Source organism: Tyto alba, unplaced genomic scaffold (genome assembly GCF_018691265.1).
Source record: "Tyto alba isolate M040663 unplaced genomic scaffold, T.alba_DEE_v4.0 Super-Scaffold_17, whole genome shotgun sequence".
In the NCBI taxonomy this organism is placed as follows: Eukaryota; Metazoa; Chordata; class Aves; order Strigiformes; family Tytonidae; genus Tyto; species Tyto alba.
The window spans coordinates 10295617-10323165 of NW_024881279.1; the positions used below are offsets into that span (position 1 = coordinate 10295617).

The 27549-nt window shown below is 42.3% G+C and overlaps 3 protein-coding genes across 4 annotated transcripts in view; 1 reads left to right on the top strand and 2 right to left on the bottom strand.

Annotated features, from left to right (window-relative positions):
- ADAM19 (ADAM metallopeptidase domain 19) overlaps window positions 1–4128 on the bottom strand; it is a 38564-nt gene extending 34436 nt beyond the window's left edge. The window contains exons 1-3 of the mRNA XM_033006198.2: window positions 4046–4128; window positions 3731–3816; window positions 833–903 (exon numbers count right to left, since the gene is read on the bottom strand). Coding sequence (XP_032862089.2) covers window positions 833–903; window positions 3731–3816; window positions 4046–4103 — 215 coding nt within the window. The 5' untranslated portion in view covers window positions 4104–4128. The remainder of the gene's footprint in view (window positions 1–832; window positions 904–3730; window positions 3817–4045) is intronic.
- A 6699-nt stretch (window positions 4129–10827) lies between these two features.
- Window positions 10828–19393, bottom strand: SOX30 (SRY-box transcription factor 30). Its single transcript, XM_033006128.2, has 5 exons — window positions 18694–19393; window positions 17262–17501; window positions 15774–15953; window positions 13321–13813; window positions 10828–11311 (listed from the first exon to the last, which is right to left on the bottom strand). Exons 1-5 carry the CDS (start codon window positions 19391–19393, stop codon window positions 10942–10944), a joined length of 1983 nt encoding a protein of 660 aa, XP_032862019.2. The 3' UTR covers window positions 10828–10941.
- Window positions 19394–19589: 196 nt separating this feature from the next.
- On the top strand, window positions 19590–26955 carry THG1L (tRNA-histidine guanylyltransferase 1 like). Of its 2 annotated transcripts, none has more exons than XM_033006286.2 (6): window positions 19590–19794; window positions 20725–20901; window positions 21369–21538; window positions 22247–22335; window positions 22882–22989; window positions 24300–26955. In XM_033006286.2, the coding sequence occupies exons 1-6, from the start codon at window positions 19598–19600 to the stop codon at window positions 24459–24461; spliced, it is 903 nt and encodes a 300-aa protein (XP_032862177.1). In that variant the 5' UTR covers window positions 19590–19597; the 3' UTR covers window positions 24462–26955. The 2 variants fall into 2 exon arrangements, with proteins under 2 accessions (XP_032862177.1, XP_032862178.1); XM_033006287.2 differs by having other exon boundaries at window positions 21373–21538.
- The last annotated feature ends 594 nt before the right edge of the window (window positions 26956–27549 follow it).

Genomic DNA, 27549 nt, shown 5'->3' on the forward strand with positions numbered 1-27549 from the left:
AAATATAACCAGGGCTATTATTCCAAGGTTATTATTCCTATTGATTCTAGTAGACAAACATATGATTGTTTCCATAGATAAATCTTCAGATCCATTTAAAAATAAATAAGACACTAGCAGTGCAAGTGGACTGCTTAGCAAAGACAAGCTTCTTGCAGCTAAATTTCCAGCTGCTGATCCATCACTGGAAACTAATGTACCCACAGGGCAGAGAGCCTCTGAGGCAACCTCCAGACTGCATCCTTCTACCTACGTTAATTAATCTCCTTCAGCTTCAGCTGAATTCAATACACATCATGCCCTATGATAGCACACAGCATTGCTGTATCATGCCTGAGAGGAGGTTGCATTTCAGTTAATGCAAAAGCATTTTTTCCAGTCTACTTTAAGATGAAGGGCACTAATGGAATTGAAGCTGTCAGATCATTTCTCCTAAGAAATAGAGCAGGACCTCTTCGGATCACAGCAAATGAAATCCTCATTAGAGTCACACTGACAAAAAAGCATTGAACCATTTGGTAAATAGCACACTTCATATCAGCAACATTTTCTAGTTAATGTAGTAAGAATTATGATGCAAAAATAAGTTTACACACTGAGAATCAGGTCACCATCTGCTTTTTGCTGACAAAGCTTTGTTACAGTTAGCACTGATTGGCTGATTAACAGTGGGGACTCAGACCTGGAATAACCTTTAAATCCAGAGAAGGACTTCCTCATCCTGTCTTTATCAAAACCCTGTTGAAGTCAGTGGAGGTTTTCCTGTTGACTTCACTGTAATACTTATTCATTATTTTAGTGAGACCACAATGCAGGGCATAAGCACACTTACCCATTTTTCTCCAATTCCAAGATGAGCTCCTGGCCTTCTGCCTTTACCTTAACTTCAGCTCTGAATGGATGCTGTGTGCAAAAGAGACAGTGCCTGTTACTCGTACATCATCATAATTATGAACACACCCTGAAACACAAATTGTTCCCCTGAAAATTGCAGCTGACCTTAAACCACTCCTCGCCTTCCTCCTACCTTCAGACCTAGAGTGCTGGGGAAGGGAAGGGATGGGCCATGGTGGCTCCCAGCTCCAGGCACGCTGCTGCATCCCCACGGCACAGCCATGCAGAGCCGGGAAGCAGTACAGGCACACCAACGAGATGCTGTATCTGAGCTAGTGACCCTGGTGTCTCAGGAGGAATAATGGGCTCAGGCGAGGCAGTAAGTCCTGGTGCTGAAGCACTTGGAGGTACAGCTGGGTGGGAGGGGTGTGCTGCATCCCCTTCTATATACTATGCTCAGGACCACATCACAGGACATCCCAACTTGACCCAGAGGTTTACAAGTCAAATATATGAGCTAGTTAACCAAAGATTCCTTTGTTGTCACAGCAGAAAGACATTTTTAGGAGCCTATTTCAGGACAGGAGGAATCATGCCTCTTCCAGAGATTATTCACATAGTTCCTTTACTTGCAGAAAATGACAATAAAAAGCATGTGGTAGGGTCCTTTAGATGTCTCTAGACTCTAGCTGTTGTTCATGCAGTATTTCACAGCTGCTCTTGTAGTAGTCCCAGGCTGCCAAGGGACTGGAAGCCATGACAGCAACTTTTTGTTGCATGCCCATGTTCAAGCACACGGGCACAGCCCTGGTTTGCAATCTGCCCACAGCTCCAAATGAGGACACAGGACAGCTGGCTCCCCAAGGCCCACTAGGGTTAACAGAAAGGACCCTAATTTCTTAGTGCAATGGCAAATACATACACTAAAGCCAACATTAAAAAAAAAAAAAAAAAAAAAAAAAAACAAACCACACAACAGCAAAACCTTCAGTAGTCTGAAAGTATACATTATGCTTTCTAGAAGACCAACTAAAAGGGCCACTGGAGTTCTCCAGTTTTATCTCCCTCAAAGCAGGAGCACTAGCTAAGGTCAGCTGGGGATTTCTGAGTCTGAGTGATTTCTCATAAAGGAAATAGATGAATAAACTCCCCAGAAGAAAAATAACCTACTTGACAAGAGCTGAGTTCTCTATTCAGCTGATAAAAAAAAAAATATATATATAAAAAAACTGGTGAGATTAACCTGTAGCATTTCCTAATTTAGTATTGGAGGGGATTTTGCAGAATAGATCAATTGAAAGCAAAATAAAACAAAGCTGACTGAATAGGATGTTCTGATGAAAGATCTGTCAGCCCAGAGATACACTCACTTGTCACTTCATCAGTTCCAAACTCAGTTACAACCCCCTTTTCATCAGCTCCCTGCTCATATTCTGGGTTTTATTCATCTTTCCTTCACTGTCCAGGACATTGCACCAGGCCCACACAGATGATGCAAAACAAGTTAATACATTTAGTATATACAACAACGCCTAATTCCAAGGGCTTGAGTTTAGTTTACTGAATCACAGGTGCTCAGTACATCTCAGAGTAGGTCTGTTGTTTTGCTAACTAACATGTAAGCAATGGAAGTTGCCTTGCCCGTAACAGGGGTGGGGTGTGTCTGAGGGTCTGCATCATCATAAAAGTCTCTTCAAAAAGATTGTGCAAACATCATTATTATTAATAACACTTTCCCTTCTCCTTCAATAATCCCACTACTTCAGAGTCCATCAACTGCTGTTAACCGAAATACTCCAGCTGTCTATAAGCTTTGCTAACACTGGTTTTAGAGCCAACAGGAACTTGCCTGAAACAAACCAAGTACAACCCCTGAGACCCAGCAAATTTGTATAAAGGGAAATGCTGTCCAGATGTATTTGTATCACTATCAATAACAAAGAGAACCAAAACTTTCAGGCAGCAGTGCAAGGACATTTTAAAGATAATTGAGATCATGAGAGAGTCATTGTAGCTTTTTTTTTTTTTTTTTTTTTTTTTTAACATGACACAATTAAAAGTTTTAGAAAGTCCCATCAAATGGAGAGAATATAAACTCCAAAACACCACTTATGGGGAGGTGCTATGATTTTCTTTAGTGTAATGCTGCAGCTTCCCTTTTTCTAGTTCACAACATAAATAACACCATCTGGATTTTCCTCTTTCATTTCATTATGCAACTGATAACTTCTTGATTGTGGCAACGTAAATGCTGGGAAGCTGACCTGTGGTTTATGGTGGATGTTTAAGTCTGGTGTACCAGTGATTCTCAGAAAGGCTGCAGACTACTGACACTTCATCCATCTACGCACAAGAAGTCGGGGTGAGATCTGTATCGATACATACGGTGTCTAAGACACAGTTAGGCACACCTGAGCTGCTGGTTGGCTTTTCCTAGTGAAGCACTCTCACAGCTGGGATTCATCTCCTCCTAAAGCAGATTCGGCTGCTCCCTAAATGTCACTGACTGTATTGCCTCACTCCCCTTTCACAGGCGTACAGATTAGGTAGACCTGATGGAGCTTTTAAGGCATTGCAGAGAGCAAACGACTCCAAGCCTATGCACAGAGTGACTGCAGGTCGCCAGGAGCCTCCTCAGGCTCGGGGCCGGCGATGTGCCAGCCAGCTCGCCCAGCCTTCCTCGGGATTTGGAGGAGCAGCAACAGCTCCCGGTGCTGCAGATGGACTTGCTGGCTCAGCCCCGCGGCTTGTCACAGAGCTCGGCTGAAAACACAACCCACGTCGAGAGGTTCTGCGCTAACCGCGATATCCTTCCTCCCTCCCTGGAAGCGATACGGCGGTTTGAAAACAAAATATAAAAAAAAAAAACAAAAAAAAAAAAACCAACTTGACCTACCTTCTCTCTGCCGGGGCTCCTCGGGGCTGCCCAGCGCGGCACCACCACCTCGGGCTGCGGCTCCCCGCCGGCCACGACCCCCCGCGCTGGGGAGAGACAAGAGGAGCCACTCAGGACCCCGACCCCATCCGCACCCCCGCGGGTTCTATAACACGAAGCCGAGGCGGGTGGGGAAGAGCTCTGCGCGGGTTATAGAAGCAGGAGAATTCCAACCCACCCTCCCCGGGGGATTCCTGCGGCCAGAGGCACTTGTGCAGCGGAGGGGGGGGGACCGGCGCAGCACCCTCTCCCTCCCCCCGAGCACCCCGCACTCACGGGGGGGCGGCAGCAGCAGCGAGAGGGCGATGCCGCAGAGCAGCCCCCGGCCCCGCATGGCTCCGGGCAGGACACGCCGCTCCTCGCCGCCGCCCCAACGTATAAACCCGCCCGGCGCGGCTTTCTCCTCCCACCACCGGCCCCGAAATCCGCCCCTGCAGCCCCCCGCCTGGGGGCACGGGGGTGTCTCCTCCTCTTCTTCTTCTTCCTCCACCCCGGGCAGCACCATTGGGGTGCACCCCGGGTTCAGTAGGGCTCTGCCCCGCGGCGCGGGGGTGAGGAGCTGGGCTGTCCCCCCATCACCCCGGGACAGGGGGAAGCCTGAGCACCTTCCTGGGGCTCCCCCTGCAAAACCTCGCCCCCCCCCCCCCCCCGCTCTTATGCCAGCACGGGATCCATTATGCCTCAAAAGCTAGCAAAGAGGGGGGACCTGGTGGAGGGCAACAGCCAAACGTTTGGGAAGAGGCTCCTGTAGGAGCTGTGCTATGGCTTTAATTGTTTACTTGTTAGTTTATTATATTTGTATGTAATCCTCTCTAACCGTTCATAGCTGAACCCATGTTTCCAGAAGCATCCTAAATCCCTCTGCTCCTGGGAAATGCATTGCTCCTGGACAGCTGAAAGGATACAGAGTGAAATTTATTGTGCCCATATAAATGGGCAGAAGCAAAAAGATATTCACTGCCTCTCTCCTCTTAAGGCAGATGGAGGGGCTGATGTTGGGGAAGGGCTTGGGATCATCCACAGCTCATATTCTCAGTGCTGCCCTTCAGGGATGCCCGCTCACTCCAATGAGGCTCCCAAATGAGCATCCCTGCCTTCTCCTGCATCCTTCAGGGCTAACCTGGTTCCGGTCCATGCACCATCCCTCTGCTAGTTCTCTGCCCTTCGGGGGGGACGAGCACCCCAAGGACCCCCAGCTGCAGTGCCTGGATGCAGGGTGAGCCAGTGGGGCCAGGATCACACTAGGAGGGGAGAGCACAAGTTAGTGGGGCCGTGCTGAGTTTACCAGTTGCAAGCAGCTGAGCTCCGTGCTGCTCCGTGGTGCTGTAGATGCTCCTTGCACACACTGAGCCTGTGAAAAGAAACTGCTTTCCCTTATGGCAGAGCATTTCTGCTGTGACTCCCGGCCAGGTCAACTGCAGCCACACCAGCAAGTCTGCGAGGCTGGGCTGACACGCGTTTTTATGGGGTCAGCTCAGGGTGGCAGGAAAAGGCATTGCCTCTTAGTCATACTCTTCAGGCAGGCATTGATCCGCATTATCCGTACAACCCTCTCCATTCATCTCTATACTTAAAGTGCCTGTGTAGATTAACCACCAGGAAACCAGCTAAAGAAATGGGGAGAATTTGCACCTGGCTACATTTCAGAGTGTATCAGTAAATCAGGCCGATAGGAAATTAATACTCCATTTAGAATAAAGGTCTGCTAGATAATAGTAATGATTTTCTCTCTTGTCCAGAGGTTTATTTATGCTATTGAAACCACTGAGCTCTTTTTTACTGAAGGTCTTTGCTGATTCCTGCCACTGTGCCCAAAGGAAATGTGACTGTTTCCATTTGAAGATGACATCTGGGTTTATGACTTTCACATATGCCCCCTCTCTCCCCTAGTACTTCACATGCTCAACCTTTGTGATATTGTGGAGGTCAGTTTAGTCCTGATATCACTAGCAGAAGAAAGCTAGGGCATCTTGGGGACATATAAAGGGAAGCATCAGTGTGAGTGGGCTATAAATGACATATTAGCTGACCCACAGATAGGTCACGAATTTTCTTCACACAACTAAATAATGTTATTTCCTAAAGCAAAAATCCAGGGACCAAATTTCAGCTCTTTTCTAACCATGTGGAGTATCTTGAAGGGAACCACTAATTTTTTGTGAACTCTCCCATTTATTTATAGTTGCCTGTAATATAGAAGAAAACAATGGCACTATTGTTGATGTTTTTATTATAAATAAGTAAAAAATGCAAGCCAAATTTAGACACAAATTTAGCTATTCTGCTTTCATCCCTGCATAAAATTTCTATCTACCCAAAGGAAAAAAAAAAAAAACAAACAAAACCAAAACAACAACACTTTTATGAGGAACATGTATTGCACTGAAAGATTATCACAAATCTTCCCAGTACAAAAGTCTTCCCAGGGACTGCTTTACATATGTCTATAAAAGAATCTCAGCTCAACATAATCAGAAAATTGAATAAAAGGGGCCTTATTTTAAGACTGTTAAAATACGTAGGCCAACAACTATTTGCTCATGATTGTTGTCAGCATTCAAGTATCAAAAATACATACAATATTTGCATTTGTTATATAGTGATATTTTTATCTTTGGATCTTGGTAATATGAGAATTGATGTCTTAATTTATAATCACCAGAAACTCCCTCTATAAAAATATGACCACAGACTATGCAGTTGTTATATATAGTTTAATATATATATATATAGAGAGAGAGAGATGAGATATATCATTTACTCACATTACTGAGACATTGTTGCATGGAAAGATTCAGGATATTTTAGCCTTATTAACAGTGCTCAGATACAGTAATGCTACCTGCCTCTGGCACAGGATGAGTCAGATCCTGCTTGTACCCATTTCTTTAAAAAGCTCTTACCGAAGTCAATGGGACATTTGTCTGATTCACAGAGCAAGGTCAGGCTTTTGGTTATCTAGGAATTATACAGACTCAGACTCATTTCCTCCAGGTCTCAACTGCCTGATTAAAAGTATCAGCAGGGAATTTGGAAGCCTGTGCTCTGTTTCCTTATCTGTTGCATCCCCTGTGATCAAGGGATGGACATAGCCATTACGAGCAGCCTCCATGCAGCACCTAGAGCAAGGGTTGGGGCATGGGGTCATTCGGTAGACTTGAGAAGTAGGTGTTTTGGTTTCCCTAGGGCAAAGCTGGTGACAATGTTTTTGCAGTGGGATTTCTGAACTTACTTGACAGTTTGCAAGATAGTTTAATGCTGCTGTTGTTAGCTGGAAAGCAAAAGATGATGATTCTTCCATTACATTCATAGTAAATTATGAGTTAGCCACCTAGAAGGAAATAGAGATATAGACCTAGAGAGGATAATGCCAGTTCAAGAAACAGACTTATGCAGAGAATGACTTGGACATGTATCATACTAATAGCTCAGTAATATTTCATTTGAGCTCTCTCTTCAGAAATAGGAAAGGCTGTTGGATGAACTGCTCTGAAAAGAGTCCTGCTGACACTGGAGAAAATGTGACCAAGAATCAAAGTCTTAGCAGGAGAAGGTAGAAGACTTTTTGTTCTGCCTAACCTCTGCATTATAGACACTCCCGCCAAAGAAAGAAATTTTATGTCTTTGGCTGATTTGAGTGGAATGTGAAATCTTCCATGTTTCAGAACATTTTTCTCCTTCAGATCACTTGAAATGATCAAAGGAGGAAGGCAGTGAATCCATGAAAGGAACTGGCAGTTTAACAGCGAACTTTTTATTCTGAGTCTTAACAGTTGAGAACAGAATCAGCTGACCCAGAATATTCTGCTTAGCTTTGGTTTTCCACCGCCCATGTAGGACAGCAGGAATATTTGGAAGAGCCCTGGAGCAGCTGCTCTGACAGAGAGGGAGAAGTGCTGTAAGATGATCAGGTACTAGACAAGGGCTTGTCCCAATGTGCTGTTAGTGAAATAATATCAAAGCACTCTTTATGCTTTTTTTAAAGGTGGGTCACTGCTGCTACTTTTGCTTCATTCCTACGGGCAAGTGAACTTAATAGTAGAAGACTGTATATGCAGAGACGTTGCATTTTCAAACTGTATTTGTACATGTAAAGCACTGTAGTCCTCTCCACACTGCTTGCAAACTTGTCCAACACAATAGTGATTATACTGAAGTAGCTTGTTCTCATAAGAGAAGAGGAACAAGTACAACGGCACAAGGGCTTTTAGTAACATCCAATCCATAACACCGTCCTGTAACTTTGGAGAAGAAAGTTGGCTCTGCAAATGGATAGCCATGGACAGTGACGCACTAGGAAGCAGTACTGAATGTCTTTAGACTTTTACAGCATCAGGAGGAAAACAAACTTTATTTGGAAAATCTGCATCTGGTTGTTTGTTAAGCTGAGAAGCACGCAAGATGATTTTTAGTTTAGATCAAGAGCAGAGAGAGAAGAATTCTAACAGTAGAATACATGTCTTTCACATCTCAAATACCCTCTGCCCTGCCATGAGGAGGGCACCCAGTTGCCATGGGACTGGACTTGCCCACGGCCCACTTCACGCATTTCAAGGGGAGAAATTGCAGCACAGATACCTGGCACTTTGGGAATCTGCATTTAGGAGAGTTCAAAAGTGGGTTGAAAATGGCCTAGACATGGGAGCTAAAAACCTCTCCTGTCACAAAACAATTCCCCCGTGTGGGGCTGCCAGATCATGCTAAGAAATGATTCAGAAGAAGCCAGGTTTGGATGGGTTGTTCATATAAGTTTCACTTCTGTTATAGACAAGACACAACAGCCTTCAAGAGATTTCAGCTGAGGGCTGGGTCCAATGCTGTAGACTTGCAGACACAGATCTCGTATGACTGATTCAGGAATTCAGCTCTAGCTAGAAAGGAAGGAGGGGATAAGCCCTATGTTTTGTTTAATGTTGTTATATCCAGGATGTGTTAACCCTCGGTCTTCCCTTCTTCTGGCCTTTGTGGTATTAAACAGGACAGATTTCCACTGAGGGAATAATGCTGTGTTTTCCTAACTGAACAGCAAAGGTCCCCTTAGCAGAAAGATGCTGCACAGCTAAAGTCAAATCCCTCAAGCCGCTCAAGCTCACTCTGAGCTATCAGCACCAGGTTCACACCAAGAACAGGGTACAGCTGAGCAGCTCTGAGGTACCTCATTTCAAACAGTGCTGGACACCCCAGTAAAGGAGGAACTGAATTTGTATTACCTGTGGCAAGCAACCGTTCTAGATTCTGGTGCACTGCAATATCCTATTCCATAGTCTATAAACAGAATAATTGAAGAAAAAGAAAGATAGATCTAGAGAATAATCCCACAAACAGCTGTTTTATACCCCGAAACATACTTGTGGAGGAATTAGTGCATTTGCCCACATGCATTCCTGCAGGCCGGATCAGCTTTCAGTGAGAAGATACTTTGGAAATGAACAGGCATTTTTTACTATTTATGACTTTCCCCTTAATGATTCATCTGCATTGCAGATGCAGTGGGAGCAGGGGGCTGTTTACAACAGTTGTAATGTGTAGGGTAGACTAGATTTACTCACACTTTTGTGTTCTTTAACTGCAAAAGGCAGTAGTTCTCAAATGAGAACTTTTGATCATGGACTTGGAAAATGGAGTTATGATCCTACAGAAGCAGAAAAGCGTAAAAATGTTGATATAAGACCCAAAACTTAAAATGCAAAGAACCCAGATGATATCTCCTCTACACTGACTTAGGACTAGCTTTTGAGACATATGGAAATTTCTTTTGTACCTGTTTTTCTAAATAATGTGGCCTCAGTGGATATAGGGGGCCTAAGCCTCAGGTTCAACAGGATGCTCAGGGTCCGACAGATCCAGTGTGATGACCCATAAAATACAGGATGACCTGTATGAGATGGTCAGCCTAGCTTCCTCTGAATCATTCCTTAGCATCCTCTGGAAGCCTAGCACAGATGGACTTCTGCACCCTTGGCTTTCAGCTCTTCCCATATTTCTGTGGTAGCTGGATTTACATAATTATAAATATAAATACACACACACACATATATAGACCAGTATTAGTAGCCCAAATTGTCTGAAAAAGTGACTTCAGCTTGTCATTCTAGGCATGTGCAGCTTAGCTGCACAGTTGCATGAATCATGATTTACCTGTCCCCACTCAGTTCAATGTTCATGATTTAAAACGAAGCACTAGGGATACATTGTTCAGGCGAGTTTATTCAAATACAACAACAGCAAAATAACAGCATTCTCAGAAGAAAATAAACCTCAAATCCACAAGACAGGGGAGAAGAAAAAAAAGTAACATAAATTACAAATTTTGGCCAAAAATTTTTGAATTTAATTACTCTCTGAGTTCAGCACAGATACTCCATTAAAAGCCTTTGATATTCTTCAGAGAATTTGGTATTCTCTGGAGAATAATTTACAGTAGTGTCTACACTCAGGGATCAAGTCATAGCTCACTAGAACAAGTCACAGGGTCAGACCCCATCCATTTTCCTCTCTCTGGGTGCTACCATCCCTCACCAGGCCTTCTGGACAATCCCATTTTTATTAATGGAACTATTTGCAGAGCAAGATATTACTGAAACTGATCTAAATTTTCAGTGCATTGTGTAGCAGTTATACCACAAATGCAGACTGCAGTTAAAAATTAACCAAATTAAACTTAAAACTTTCTCATCAAAGGAAAAATATAAAGCATTGCAGAATCATTCTCTCCAGGCCTTATAGTACTTTACTGCAGCAAGAACTACAATGCAGTCATAAAATAGAATTATTTCACTAGATAAAACTCCTAAAGTAATGCCTACAAAATTATGGCAAAAACCATCAAAATGCCTATTTTTCCATGAAAAGGATGTGCTTAAACACATCTCTCCTCAGGAGAGCACATTATCACATGCTTAGAGCTGGATTCGTGTGTAAGTGCTTTCCTGAGCCAGAGCCCAAACAATGCCCTGATGATGTAGGTGAAACTCTAGAGACTTTTGACCTCCCTAGATCTGTATGTGATCTCTCTAAATACAAACAGATCATCAGACTCTTCAAAATGACCTGTACAGCTCGCTCAAGCTACATGGGTTTCCACCAAACACACTGACTGAAAAGACAGTGTTTGGGAAAACATTTATTTCCCATTCTATAATATTTCTCTAGGTTATAACTTGTTTTAAAAATTACAATTCTTGCAACAACTTTACTTCTTCCTCATCACTATCAGTTACATTGACTATGTGGATGCTGGAAGGAGTAGATGAGGTGGCTGACAAAACCTCCTCCAATGCTCCAACATCCAGCTGTGGTAGGGGGCTTAAATACCGCTCCTCCTTGCAGCTGCTGTGACAAGACACTACTTCAAGACACTCAAAGCTGCGGTGGTTCTCACGTATACTTTCTTCTGGGTATTCCTTGAAAGGATAGTCTCCATCCAGAGCTGAAAACATCGCTTCCTGTCTTTGGTACCTGTCTTCATAAAAGCCAAGGCATTCAGGCACTGAGCTGGAGAAGTTCCCACAGCCAAATGGAGGTCGGCTGAATGGGCATGTGCTGCAATGAAAGAGAATGAAAGTTGGCTTTCAGAAATGCAGATTGCCTGGATTTTCATTCAGCTAAGACAAACAGAACAACACTAATGTTCAACTTTAGTCAATTTATCCTGTTGAAATATTCAAAACATGCACACTTTAAAACCATGCCTAATTTAAACACTGGGCCATAACAAGAGTCATGCACAGAATCCATATCGGTGCATATGCACCCCTTCATGCTAGACACATGCATGATGCTGCTATGAAAACAAACACAAACCCCACAGCATTTATCAATGAAATAATATCATGCATTAACCAGCATCTGATAAGCCTGCAGTATGTTAACTGACATACTCAGAGTAGTAAAACAAAGCATCAAAAGTCAGTTTGTGTTACTTCTGTATGCCAAAATGTGTGACAGAGCTGGGGTAAAATGCTCTTATTTATTCTTTGGAGTGAAGGCTTGCATCTGTTACATTGTTATTAAACGTGAGGCCTGACAGAGAATTCTCATGCCCAATATGGGGTTGTCAATGTTACTATTTAAAGAAAGAACATACAGTGATACATTTTTAAAAAACAACCACATAGTGGATTGCAGGAAGCTACTATAACAAATGTAACTGTATTCCTCCAGTGCCTGAAGTTTGCATTTTTACTCTGATACAGAATAACACACGTCTTGTAATTCAGTGTTACAGAAATTCACTACATTATTAGGAAAACAAAGTACGTGAAGAAGCAATAGAGCTCTACAGTGCAGACATTATAAAGACATTGATACAATGTCTATTGAGGTTTCAAGAAGTCTATTCATCTTTCCAATCTAATATTTAACTTTTTAGTGCATAAATCTGCATACTTACAGTTGCAATGTCAGTGCTGTTCAGAAATGATGATTCTTGTATGTAGGAAATGAATTTATAGGAATGTGATCTTATAAATCATTGTATTAGAAAGATCCTGGCATTAGCAAAGCTGGGCAGCCTTCAGAAGTCCATCAATGTGTGAACTCAGAACAGTCTTTTATGGTACAAGAACAGCCCTCTCCTTCAGAGGCCTCACAAAACTGCCTAATTTCAGAGACAAAGCACTAAGCAAAGTTCATCTTTATCAACTTTGGGAATATGTGGCCTGTGTTTCTTTAAAGGACATCAAAAATAGGCATATCTTGTATTGCACTTACCAGCTCATAAAGTTCTTTTGAGTTTGATGGGTCATGATCGATCCTGATTTATGACCAGGGAGTCTTATTGCCATAGGAACATACTAGTTGTTGCTATTAGTAGGAATGAGCAGTGTATAAATGGTCAGAATTTAAATCTAATAGTCATAATAATTTCTTATGGCTCATATTGCACACTGATGAAAGAAAAATGATGCCTTACAAAGAATAGGCATCAGTAGGCCACCAGACTTCCTGTGTTTGAGCAGCACACCTGCTGCTGGGAGGGCACCGGTGCTTCCTGTGCATGCTTAGCTTAGGAAATACCCACAGGATATTATGTGTGTTAGCTTGTAAATTCTTTGATTAAGTGATCTCTGACTGCCCAGAGACTGCAAAGGGAAAACTAGGAATTACTACTTACATTAGAATTCTGCAGACATTTCCCATCAGGCTGGATTTCAGAAATATTGGTAGTTATGACAGCTGCAATCACAGTACCCAGGAGACATCTCATACACCTACTTTAATTCTATCTGATCATTTTCAAAATATATTTACACTTCCTCTATCTAATGCTTTTCTGTAGAAACCAATGGCACTTAGATGCATAAAGCGGAGAGAATATACTTCCATTTACTGTGGGCTTGGGAGTGCTAATTACTGCAACAGTATTATGGAACCTTCAATAACTAAGCATATATTACGAGCCGCCTCAGGCCAGCAGGTCCCACCACACAGGAGCTATAGGGAGGTAAGAGCATCTTTCCTTATGAATGCTCCACCTGCTTTCTGTAAATCAAAAGACTCTGCCTTTTAGCATTTGTTCTTACTGGTATTGAAATTAAGAGTTTCATTACCTTGAGGGGAAATAGTGAGGTCCAGGTACAAAGTAAGGGTGGTAAAATGAAAACCGAGGAGGTACTCCAAACAGACTGGCTGGCTGACCAATGGGAGGAGACTCATAGAGATGTGAGTGAAGAAAAGGAGTAGCCTGGGGAAGAGGTACACTTCTTGGAAAAACAGAAACCCCTGGGTACTCCTTTTGGGGCTCACTATTAGAGACAGAGAATCTGCCATTAGCAGTGGTTATGTTACTTGGGTTTCTGCTGAAGCTCTCAATGAAAACTGGTGCAGGTCTCTTCAGAGAGCAATTGAGCCCAGATGATACGTCAAGAGCTTCTATCTGAGCAGGTTCAACAAAGTGCTGTGGTGAAATTACAGGGCGTAGGGGCAGGGTTGGAGCTGGAACAGCCACGGATGCGGTGCTTGAACTAGTCGTCTGGAAAAGAGTAATTGGACCAGCATGCTGAATGGAAGAAGCCGGCAGACGGATGGCAGAATGAGACTCACCTTTAAGAAACAGAACAGTTATCTATCAGACATGAGTAGAGGAAGAGATTGCATAAACAGCAGCATAGCAAACCAGAGCCAGAGCCAGAACCATTCCCCTGAAACACTTCTAGCATTACTTCCCTGCAACTCAGTCATACACCACTTGGCCTACATGGGTTCTGACAGATGGGTTTGGAGCCCACACATTCAAACTTCCTCCTACCGAAACCCAAGAGTGAAACAAGAAGGAATTGGCCAGTGAGTGTTGAGGCTGTGAGGCTGGTGAGGGCTGTGTCTTGTCCTGATATGGCCACAGAATGGGGTTGGAGCATGCATTGCTGAAGCATTGCTCCAGCACTGGAGCATGCCTGAAGCTCAGAAGACTTCCCAAGTCTTCTAGCTGAGTTGAAGTGAGACAAATTCTTAACAGATCTGTGTGGTGCCAAAGCAGCAGTGTGGAGCAGAAGCAACAGTCTCTGATATTTTTTCTATTTTTTTCACCAGTGAACGTACCCACTAGCCAATTTCACTTTGAAATGTTTTGCAGAACATACTTGAACGTACACTTTCAAATCACACATCATGTCAACAGGGCTGCCTTTATATAGAAAGATCACACTGCAGAAGTATTTCCAATCCCCACTACCTAGTCTAAGAGTCTAAATTCCAAGTCAATAGAACTTAAATGTGTCTTTACAGTGTGTATTTAAGAATAATTTAAACCACACTAGGATAGTAAACTCTGGAATAAAACATAATAGCATCTGAGGACAGCATAACATTATAAAATATGCCAGGGTAAGAAAGCAAAGAATACTTTATTCAGTCAAATTTACAGAAGGATTTGAGAAAGAATCACATCACTAACTCAGAACTTCACCAAAACAAAGCTGAGTGTTCCCTTTTACAGCTCCAAATATTACCACACAGCATAAAAAGGCATTTCATTTTCTTGTCTCATTATAAAGAAAGCAGCCCTTGTTAGTACGCTTAAAAGAAAAATGCCATTGCCTGGATCTAAGCTATTTGTTGTTGAAATCCATTATCCAGGCACTGACAGAGCCAGAGCTCTTTCACTAAAAAATATGCAGGTCAGCTATTATACTTGGCTGCGGACTCTCATATTACACTCTATTCCACTGCCCATACTGACTTCTTACAAAAAGGAGCATCCTTCCAGGTTAGGTGCAACTTTTTAATGCATTTCTTCTGTAACTATATTTTTGTCTGTATAAAAGCTAAGCTATGTATCCTCAAACTATGGGCATGTGCAAGTTCCTAACAACTAGATATAAAACTATTCCAGGTGTGCATAGATAATTAGGTAACCATTCATGGAAAATGTGCCAACAAAAAATTTCTTTTTCGGATTTAGTGACTGCTTTAATATTTTAGCACACACCTTAGTAACACGCTACTAACTTCCTTTTTGATGACCTTGTTGACAATTCTGTCTGCTGTCTCTTGCAAGAAGTCTAAGGTGCTGAGCATCTGCTCTAGAGCAATAGTGGCCTCACTACCAAGGAACACTAACAGCAGAACTAAGCTAACGAGCATTTTCAGGCTTAGTAGGCCAGGGCTGAGCATTAGTGTAGTTAGAGCTGATGAGGTAAGATATATGTGAGGTGGAGACAGAATAAGAAAAAGAAACAGCTGTAGCTTAACAGGAAGCAAGTGTTAAGTACCAGAGGTCCCAAAAGACCAAGAGGTAGCAGGAGGTAACCAAAAGCTACAAGGACAATAGCAGGGACCTGCGGGCAATGAGGAAACCAAAAGAATTTAAGAGGCTGAGGAAATAGTAGGTAGAGACTAGGAGGCAGAGGTGCAGTGCAGAGGACAACTGATAGAAAAAGGGGTGCCAAGAAAGACTGAGAAATTGTTTTAACTGTATCCACACTACCATGTGTATAGCTTTTACATATAGCAAATTCATAGGTAAATTCTGAGTTTTTAAAATATTTCACTACTGAAAACTCACAGACTGGGTGTCCAATACTGTTTTTAACATTGGGGATGACAACAGAGTAAGCAGGTGACTGGAAGGGACAAATGCCAGCTGGATTTGTAGCGATGATACTCTGAGAAGTGCTGGAAAACACAGCAGAGACAGGCAGTGGAAAACGCTTCCTTTTGCCTGGCCGTGGTTGATAAACCCAACCTGTCAGAGACGAAAAAAGATGTAGACATCCGTTTTTTGGGACAGTCTCATTCTTTATGAAAGGGTATGATATCTGTAATTCTGAAGTATCTAAAAAAATTACTCCAAAAGCTGCTCCTATAGTCAACAGCAATAAGCCATTTGTTTCATCGAGCTAGCAAATGGGGCATTTTATCAGAAGTGGAAATAAAACGGACATATTTGGGCATTGTTTTTATGTTACTAACTAGTAACTGTGAGACATAGAAACACAGTGGGGAGTGACGTGGCACAGCTGAGGAAAGCATGTTAAGGAGAACATGACACTACCATGGGCTTTCAGTGAAGAAGAAAATCATAACTGTATTCAAAATGTGGATCTTTCCTGAGTGTTTCCTTAACCCCTTAAGTCTCACATATACCTGCAGGTTACAAAGGACAACAGAAAATATGACTCACTAAGAATCCTGTGCAGATTTTGGAGGAGTACTTTTGCCTTTGAGTTACAACATTAACCAAACACTAACAGATGTATAAATATATTACAAATTTACACTGAGCAGCTAGGTTGCTTACACAGGCTAACTCTTAATGCAACTCCAAAGAAGCTCTTTTTTTTTTTTTTGTCTTTTGCTTGTTTATGACAGATTAGCCAGATCTTGTCTACCAGGATTAGCCATAATCATGAACTAGCAGGATTATGACAACAGAGGAAGAAAGTATCACAGCACCTGGTATCTCAACAGCTTTTTAAAAGAGTGTTCAAAGTACTTATCCTCTGCTTTATTGAACTGCACTGTTATGGAAAAATTAATGTTAAGGGTACACATTTTAAGCCTTTTGGCAAAAGGCTGAGAAACAACATCTTTATTTGGGAATTCCAAGTCTACATGTTGAAGAATCCCACAGAATACCATGCCATTTGTGTTTCCTGTGGCATTTCCCTTTCCTGATTTTAAGGAATGGATGCATGTGTCACCACAGGCCACCTGGGCAGCTCTTTCTGGAGAATGTAAAATGATGCAGCAGGACATGTTCACAATAAATGCACTATCTGACCATTAGATTACTAAAGCATTCAGAAGAGCTGCTGTAGCTGTGGTGGTCTAAGACCATAAGAAACATTAGAAGCTATGAAGGATGAAACATAATTTTGGGTGCTATAAAAAATTAATATGCTTTCAGGCACTAGAAAGCTGACAGAAGGACTGTGTGCTTGAAATTTTTGTATTTTTTTTTTCCCAGCTATTACTTGTGTTAATAAAAAAGATCAATTTTTCAGAAAGTCTTGCACTTATAAAGCATTCAGGTAAATAAAAACATGTTTACCAGGAAATTCCTCTCTATGCCTTTGTTTTATTTTCTGCGCTTCATCATAATAGGGCTGCTTCTGCTCTTCAGTCAGTTTGCTCCACTCCAATCCAAGCTGGACACTGATTTCTGCATTATTGGCAGCTGGATTAGCTTTTGCTAGGGCAGGCCGATGAATCCTAGCCCACACCATAAATGCGTTCATTGGACGCTTTACATGGCCACTTTTGTCCTTGCTAAATGGAGTATCTGCCATACCTATGCAAACAAATGAGGAAAGATGATCATCTTCCAGGCAATATATGCAATATAGGTTACATTCAATAGTACATCAAGAGGATATTTGGCAATAGTCAAAAGAATCACTAGAGCTTTGAAACACATGAAACTCGATGCACATCTGGAGAGCAGTTTCTAAAAAAATAACTAAGGCCAAGGGAGTATCCTTCACTAACCTTCACTGAACCACTGCATAAGGAATAATTTACCTGGTTTTTGTTACATATTATTGAAAAACAAAACAAAACAAAACATACGGAACTGCTAACACATTGGTTTGTATTTCATTTGGCTAGATTGTTCTCTTATGAATTTATAAACTAAACATTGTATAGCATAGACCATATCAGTGCAAATTTGTCATCACCACCAGAATTATGTATTCAAGGCCCTAATGATGCTTATCATCGGGACCAGGTCTAATGATAGTATGGCAGTTTAGTCCCACACCTGCAGTCCTTGGCTTCTCAGCTAAGGTTGTTGCTGCTCTGGGTTTCTGGTTGTTTTATTGTTTTGTTTCTTCCAGATTTGGATACTCATTTTGATGGTGAAACCTGTGTTACGTAATGACTGTTATATGACACTCAGCTTTGGCTCTTTGTAAATACAAACTGCATTTAAACTGAGCTGGTGACATGATGAACCCCCAGACGCCTCACAACTGATCCCTGAGCAAGAAATTTCCTCTGTGAAAAAGGCTTGGAAATGAACTCTTCCACATTATCAATAAAGGGCAAAGACCTCACTTTAAGTCATTAATTTTGAAAGCCTAGCTAGCTTTCAAAAAAAGTAAGCTTCTAATCCAGATGCTTCAAAGTTTTCCTCATCTAACATGTCCAGATTTTCTCAGAGAAGTGTATGAACACATCATAGCTGTAAAAATCAAGCAGATTCCTGACCTTAAACTTGCAATCACAACGCAATGCAATTCTGAACACTTTTGTAAGGGGTTTAAATAAGTCAGAGAGCAAGCGGACAAAATCGCACTGATTTTAAAAAACCACTAGAGAACTCTGTGCTCCCCTGTGTTTATGTCTTAGGCTGAGGAACAGAGTTGTACGAACTCCAAAGGGATGGTTCAACACAACCCTTCCGTTTGCATTCTCCTATCTGACAACCTGTCGGCTGTGTGCCACTCACTGAACCCTTGCAAGCTGTCTTAACGTTATACCTGAATCGGAGGGCAGTACTGTGAGGGGAACATTTTTAGTCTCAATCTTTACTGAAGGCTCCAGTAAAGACTGCATTTTAAGCGGCACTTGTTTCACTGGCACTTTAGCCACACGCATCAGCTCTGGCGGGACCGGGCCTTGGATCTGTATGCAGGTCCCAGGAGGTAAGGGGTGAAACACAACCGGGCTCTTCAGATCTTCAGGGAGGATCCCAAACCCCTCACACGGCTGCACCTTGCGGCCATCGGTGCTGGCATGAGCAGGCCCGCACAGGGATGCGGCCAGGGCATCGTCTTTTTCTGTCTTCACCCTGCAGGCCTCAAAGGCCGTGTCGGGCGTCTCCCCTTTGACAGCGCCTCCTCCTCTCCAGTGCTCCTTCCCATTCCCCCTCTTCTCCACCACCTTCGCCTCCTCCTTGCTCGCTCCGCCGACCCTTTCACGGTCCTTTTCGCTCCTGCCGGCGCCGCGGGCCTCCTCTCTTCCTGCCCACGGCGCCGGGGAGCCCCCGAACGCTCCCCCCGACCCTCTGCCGTCCCTGCAGCTGCCCGGGGGATCCCCCTCCCCCGGCTCGGCCTCCTCCACTTTGACTTGCAGCACCCTGAGGGGCCCCACCACCTCCCACTGCTGGGGGGGCGGCGGAGGGCGGCTGGGGCCCGGCGGCGGCTCCGGCGGAGCGGCGGAGCGGGGCGGCCGCTCCATCCCGCCGCGGCTCCTCCGCCGCCCGCGGCCGTTGGCGCCAACGGCCACCGCGCCCTCGCGCCGCGACACGGCGCCGTCGCCATGGAGACCCGAGGCCGTTCGCCTCCCGCGGCCGGCACCATAGAGAGGTCCACCTAGTCGCCCGGCAGGGCTTGGCGCCGTCGCACTCGGCGGTCGCCCAGCGCTTCCGCTTCCGTCCCGGCCATGCAGGGGGGCTGGCGGGTGCTGTCGGCCATCGCGGCGGGCCGCGGGCGCTGGGCCGGTTGTGTGCGCGGCTGTGGCCGCCTCCGCCCCTCAATGGCAAAAAGCAAGTTCGAGTATGTGCGGGACTTCGAGGCGGACGACACCTGCCTGCCCAACTGCTGGATTGTGGTCCGGCTGGACGGCCGCAACTTCCACAGGTGAAGGACCGGGCGGGCAGCCAGCCAATGGCCGGGGCGCTTAGAGCGGTGTGGTCGCCATGGCGACGCCTCAGCGAGCAGGAGGATGGGGCCTGGCAGACGGCGGGGCGCGGGCGGGAGTTTCCTCGGCCTAAGGGCGCAGGCTCCGAGCGCTGTGCCGAGGAGAGGGGCGCTGGCCGGTGCCGTGCAGTTGGCCTTGGCCGTTTCCTGCCCGGCCCGCGTGAATTCTGCAGGTGCAGGGGTCGCAAACCCTCCTTACCCCCCGAATCCTTGTGAGCCCCTTCCCTCGGCCTCTCCAGGGCACGGAGTTGTCACGGGTGTTTTGTCTTCAGGGGCCGTGGGCAGCTTCAGAACCGTGCCTTCGGTAGGGTGGTAGGGCAGTGGTTACCAGTGCTCAGGTGTGCTGGGGGAAGGACAGCAACTGGTATACAGGGATATTTATTTTGTTTGGAGTCAATGTGGCATTTGCCTTTCTTTGGGATAAATAGAGCATAGGCTCTGTCAAGCAGTAGGTGACATGTTCTTGCTGGGGATTTGATCTCTGGTTTGGTCATGGGGGTGTCTGGTAAAGCTCTCAAGCTTTGGCAAGTTAATTGATAATGTTGCCCTTATTGGACTGACAATAAAAGGCACCCGGGAGAGTGTGAGTTTACAGAAAGTACTCTTTGTCATTGTTTTCAAAGTAAAATACAGAAAGCGGTAATTCTGAAGGACTGGTTAGGGTGAAATACTGATGGGAAAGAGAATGAGTTATCCAGAGTATATAAAAGGAGGTTTTTTGTTACTGCTTTTCATACCTGGAGGGAATTTTCTGTCAGCATCGACAGGATATTGGAAATCAATATTCATGGAAAGCAAGCATGAGGAAAATAAATGGGTATTTTCATTATCTTTTTAAAGGATTCTTATTCAACCATTTTTGCTTTGAAGGTTTTCTGAGCAGCATGAGTTCAAAAAGCCCAATGATGACCGTGCTCTTCAGCTGATGACCAAGTGTGCCCAGACAGTGATGCAAGAATTGGAGGATATAACTATTGCTTACGGACAGAGTGATGAATATAGTTTTGTTTTCAAAAAGAAGAGCAGATGGTTTAAAAGAAGAGCGAGGTAACAGCTGCTTTGATGCTGAAGTGAACTTGTTTTTAACATCTCTCTTTAAACCTGTAATTCTTCTTTAAATTTGCCTTTATCTACACACAGAGATTAGGACTAGGGCTATGTTTGGGTGCATACACTACAATTAGTTCAGGTTCTTCATGCTAACTCTTTGCATGCGATCTTTCAGGAATGTAAGTTCAGTGAAACAGAGTTTTTTAAAAAGGTTTTGTTGAAACAAACATTGTCAGAACAAACATTCTTTTAATGAACTGTTACCTTTTTCCAAATTCTTTTACTTGATTCTCAGTACTTCCTGTTCTTCAAAAGATTCTGTGCTGTTGCTGGTCTGCTGGGCCATTATTTAAGAAATGCTGCTACCCACCAGAACTATCATGACTAATACCTCAGATAATCACAGATATATATGATTGTATTGATGTATTTGTTTCTTTTTCCTTCTGCTTTGTGTTTGCAAGTAAGTTCATGACTCATGTGGTCTCCCAGTTTGCCTCAAGTTACGTTTTCTATTGGAAAGATTACTTTAAGGACCAGCAACTTCTGTACCCACCAGGATTTGATGGACGAATTGTGTTGTATCCCAGCAACCAAAATTTAAAGGACTACCTCAGCTGGAGACAAGCTGATTGTAAGCATTTCTAGAAACGCAGATTTGTGCAGTTCTCTTTTTCTCTGAATAGAAATGCCTTTATTTCCAGTATATTTGTATATATAGGTATCAGTGAGAGAACAGCAGGTAGGGTGGTAGTTATAAATAAACAATATTAGAATTGTTTTGGGCTTTATATGGATACATAAATACTGGCTGAAATTCTGAGTCTTCAGGCTACAGCTATATTGTTGCATCCTGGGAGTGAGTTCAGCACAGGAAATATTAGAATTATTAATAGAATTAATTTATTGGCTTTTATGTTCTGGGTTTGTTTAGCCAATGTAATCTACTTTAATGAAGAGATGTGAATGTTCAGATTCACAGCATATAGAAATCAAAAGTGCTATATATTCCATGCTAGAACAGACCATTGAAATTACTTTCTAGGCTTTTTTTTAATACCTAGTCCCTGTTGCTCAAATTAAGATAATTTATGTTATACATAAACACGCTTCACCGCCTGCTCTCCCTTTTCAGAATTATAATGAAATCTATCTTCTAGTTTTATGATATTCAGTAACTTAAAATCGGGTCAGAAAAGATTATATATTGTCCAGGAACTGATAATATTAATTCCTCTATTCTTGGCTATTTCTTGGATATGACTCTGGAAATAAAACTGTTTTTCTGAGTAGTCACTTAGATTTGGTAAATACTCTTTCACTCTTTTTTCTCTTTCTACAGGCCATATTAATAACCTTTATAATACAGTGTTTTGGATGCTTATACAGCGAAGTGGCTTGACACCAGGGCAAGCACAGGACAGACTTCAGGTAAGAGTCTCTTGAGGTCTTGGTTTTTTCCAGCTACAAAGAAAATGATAAGATTTTCAAAGCTGTGTCTTGCCTACCCAGCAGCCCATGGCAGGCTTCTCTGTTCTTACTGTAATAATTTTGTGGGTGTAGATTCAACAACTTCTTGAATTGCACAGATGTTAATATGATTACCAAATAATGTATTTTTCGTCAAATATTAGCAGGATTTTAATTTCTTAATTAGCAAGTTCAGAAATCTTAGAAATGTCATATAAACATCCAGTATTCCTAAGCACGAGGTACAATAGCAGGATTCAGCTACTATTGATTCATTTTCTGTAGAATTCTCTGTTCTGTAGAAATTCTCTGTTTTAATACCCTTATTTGGCACTTGAAAAGAATTCCTCTGTTGGGAGAGGTAATTAAACCTTGTAATTTAAAGGTGAAAAACCTGCATAAATGTCAGCCTTACTTCCAGTATTCACCCATCTTCTACCCTAGAGATTCGGTTTGTTTGTTTGTTTGTTTTCTATAAGACTACTTTGTCTTTTCATTTACTCTCAGGGAACTTTGGCTGGAGATAAGAATGAAATCTTATTTTCTGAATTCAACATCAACTACAATAATGAACCTTTGATGTATAGAAAAGGAACTGTCTTAATATGGCAGAAGGTAAAGAAACTCTATTACTACTTGCTTCATGCTTTAAATAGGTACACTATGGCAGACACACTACACCAGAAGATCACCAGCTGTATCCCAAGTGTATGTCTATGTATGAATGTATTTTAAAACTAACCATATTTCCCATATAGTGATGTGTAAGATGACTGTTTTGGAGATTTTTTGAGATACTGTATGAACATAGTGTAAAAATTAATCTCTGAAGTCTGGCTTCAATACCAGTTATGACTTGAGATAAAGTGTGTATCAACAGATGACAGTGTATATGTAGAATTTCATAAGACTGATATATTTACTAGCTAAATCTCCCTTGATTAATGAATCATACAGTTGGTTTCTTAGTGTTACCAGCTTTGAAAATTGAGGAAGTGTTCTGCTTCCTGAAAAATTACATTTTAATGTCTGCTGTCAGTTTGATATGATAATCACTGGGGCCTGTGCCAGGCCCTTCACAGGATTAGATCCCAAATATTTCCACTGCAAAGGAGTTACAAACTGTAGTTCAGTAAGGTAGCTTAGCTCATAGTGTGCTTAAGCCTTTTCTACTTCTGTAAAGGAGCGTGGTAAGGAGTGCAGCTGTTAACAGGGAATTTCTTTTAATGATAACTTGGAAATGTTCATCATTCCAGGATTACGTCACCGATCCAGAATTAGTGGAAGAAATTCCTTTCCTGTGTTTTGTATGAAATGAGACCCCAGCAAATCATAAATGTTTATGGCCTTAGTGTCCTTCCGTACCGGGAGATCTTAACTAGAAATCTGTATGTTTCATGTGATCAGGACCTCATCTGTCTATCTTAAGATTTTCCATAAATTGCTCAGCCTTTTGTCTTCTATACATAAAAAAAATAATAATCCTTTATTTTTTTATTTAAATTTTGGCCAACAATTTCTATTACTTTGAACTAATTAGAACAGATACAGGCTCCCACCTGGAAATATATTTCACTTGTTCCTTGTGTGTATTTTTTTCTTGGTAATTGTAGACATTTGCAAAGTTTCCCATTTGCTTTATATAGTTCCAAATTAAATACTGTACTTCATTCAAGAATCCTTGCAATTGGCTATGTGAATTTGCAGGTCATTTATTTGAGTCATGTGATGATGACATGCATGTCAACTGCTCATGGGTTAGTCTTTGAATTGAGAATACACTTCTCTTTCAGAAGATGCAGTGTTCAAATTCTGTAGTATGCTATGGGGATGATAGTTGCTTTTGTTGTAGCTTTGTTTCTTGTCCATTTGTGAATCCCCTCTGGAGTCTTACATGTCTGCTAATGTGTCAACTGTATTTTCAGATTAATGAAGTTATGACTAAGAAGATAACACTGCCAAAGAAAGCAGAAGAAAAGGAAGTTGAAGTGACCCGGACTAGGACTAAAGTTGTTCCCCTGCACTGTGACATTATTGGGGACCAGTTCTGGGAGGAATATCCTGAGATTCTGGCTGAGGATAGTTGATATCTCTGACTATAACTGGTAGTTCACATTCTGCTCTGCTTGGGTTGTTGGCAAGTAAGGAGTATGAATGGTGGCTGGCCGAGTTTAACCTCAAACCCTCTTCAGCAACTACATTGGTTTTAGCACTGTTGTTGCTTGAAAAAAAAGACACTGTTATGTTGTCTGACATACAAGAATATGCTCACATGGAAAACCTAAAATCGTATTTTATTTTGAATGTTAAGAACTCCTCATAAATTAAGACTGCTCCTTCCTTGTACATGCATATTTGTAGAAAAAGTGTATAGAAATTTCATGCATTTCTATAGCATTTAAGCCATGAGGTATTTTAATGGACTGCTGCACTATAAAAGGCTTGCATATTTGAACAGTTAAAAGTAGAGAAGAAAATAATTATTTTGATTTTTGTTTCAACTGAGATGGACCAGAATATTTCAACTGACACTTATTATTAAATTTCAAGGGCAGTGTGATTAGTGACAAACTGTTCAACTCCCTTATGTCTCTGATTTTTACAGGAAGGAAATGGAGTAGCCCAGCCATTTCCTATGACTGATTGTTAAAAGCTTTTTTAAAATGTACAGGATTTTTATACTTTTAAAAGTTAAAAAAAAAATTATTATTCTCTGCTGTGTTTATTACTTGGCCTTTTGCATTCCTGGGACTTTCCCTAGTGATTGGTGAAAGTTCTAAACAGTGAAGTTAACAATAAAGATACTATACAGACTTGAGTGCTCTTAGGACAGGGGTAGACATTGTGCTCTCATCTTCAGTGGCCTGGGAAGTCATCAGTCTCCCATGGTGCAGTAGAGTGAACGGTCGCAACAGAGGGGAACATCCCTGGTGCCTGCAAAGAGGGTGCTAACAAGAACTTAACTTACTGTTCTCTGATTTTCCTGGGGATGACACAGACGTAGCAGTTCTGACAGTACTTGTTAGTTAGAAGGAAGAGGAGTGTGTGCTGCCTGATCTGTTGTCATGGTTTAAACCTGGCCGGCAGCTGAACACCATGCAGCTGCTTGCTCAGTCTCCCCCACCCTGGGGAATGGGGGAGAGAGTTGAAGGGGTAAAGGTAAGGAAACGCATAGGTTGGGATAAAACCAACTTAATAACTGAAGTAAAGTAAAATAACAATAGTAATAATAGAAAATACAGATGAGTAATGCACGATGCTATTGTTCACCATCTGCCAACTGCTGCCCAGCCTGTTCCCGGCTAGTGATCCTAGAGAAGAGAGAATCCTGAAACCCCAGTCCTGGAAGCAAGAGCGAGCTTCCTGATCAACCCTCATCTATATACTGAGCATGATGTTGTATGACACAGAATATTGCATTGGCCCATTTGGGGCCAGTGCTCTGGCTGTGCTCACTCGTAGCTTCTTGTGCACCTGTGCACAAGCAGGACCTGGGAAGTTAAAAGTCCTTGATTTCTCAGCAACAACTAAAAACATCAGCGCATTATCAGCATTCTTCTTATACCAAATCCCATAGTGGATCCAAACCACAGCTCTGTTCTAGCTACTAAGAAGAATCAAAAAAAAAATAAAATAGCTATATCCCAGCCAAAACCAGGACATCTATGCACAGTTTGTCAGAACAGTTAAATCGTACAACCTCTCAGAGGAGAAACATTTCTGCTAATGTAAAGGGGCTTGTCCCAGTGTAACTGGAATTTGATTGAAATAACCTCTTTCAGTACAGAGATAAAACTATAATGGTATAATAGGTATTTATAAGGATATTATTACTGCTTTTAACTGTACTTGTTTCAAAAACGTGGTTCTAGAACTGTAATCTGGCATGCTGTTGCTGAGAGAGAGAGAGCATTTGGGACCGGCCATAAAAATGGAAAGAAAGAATCAGATGTGACTGAAGATCAGTACTGAGTTATTTTCCCCTTAATTTGCCTAGTAGCCTACTCTGTCTCACCTTTTCTTCCCACAGGAAGAACCTGCACATTTAAGGCAATGTGTGCATTTTAATTTTACATTGAAAAAAAAAACAAACCCAAAAAAACACCAAAACAAACCAACAAAAGAAACTAAACAGGTGCTGATGTAAACTACTACTTTGCAGTTTCTTCCCAAGATTAAAAAATGAGTCCATGTGTTTATAATAGCGCAGGGCTTCCCCTCTACTGCCATGTGCCAATACTGAGCAGTTAAGTACATGCAGTGAGAGAATGCCTATCATTTTTAGTTTGTAGAATGGGCTGTATAATTCACAGGAAGAGGATATGAGAGATTGTGAGGTTATGACTGAATGAATCATTACACTGGTCATTTACCACTAAGAACTTCCTCTCTGTCTGTTTTGTTTTTGTTTTTTTTTTTTTTGTCTTGTAACTCAAATGTAATTTACTTGACTTTGAAAGGCCATATGTTACTATCTGGTGCCTGACTTCAGATATTACATATACAGCAACTGTTCCAGAGGTGGTAACATATGGATTTTGCTGTCTGAGTAAGGATGAAAATAAATTTTGGCAAACATGATTCATGCTTGGGAAGTATGATGTAGGGTTTTTTATCATCTATATTATGACGACCTGATACATCAATAGATATATTGTAGAATGTATGTACATTGTGTGTGTCTATGTTAGGTCTTACCCTCAGAACATTTTCTAATTAACTCATCTTTAATATATAATAAACATGTATATATGTAAACATACGTTTACATATGGATGCAGACAAGATTTGGATTGTCTGTAGAGCCATGGCCTTTAATTTGTATTAATGTAGGTGCTAGAGAAAGCAATTGCCTGGTGGTATCCTCATATATATGTCTTCACAGATGTAGGGGAAAATAAATCTTGCCATGGTTCAAGAAGCAGACTGCCCTCAGTGGCACACACAGCTTGCCCTGTGCCCTGTGCCTCTACTTGTAGCTATTTCTGTAGCTGCCTAAGACCCGTTCAGTGGCCCAGTGAAGAAACGGGTGCTTCCTCCGAAGCCGGTCTGCAGCCTCTGCCTGATGTTGTACTGCCGTGACAGGAACCAGTTATGAAAGACTACTGGTAGGTGGTGGAACGCGTTACGGTAAAACCACTGCAGCACTAACACGTGTTGCTGTGCCGTTCTTCG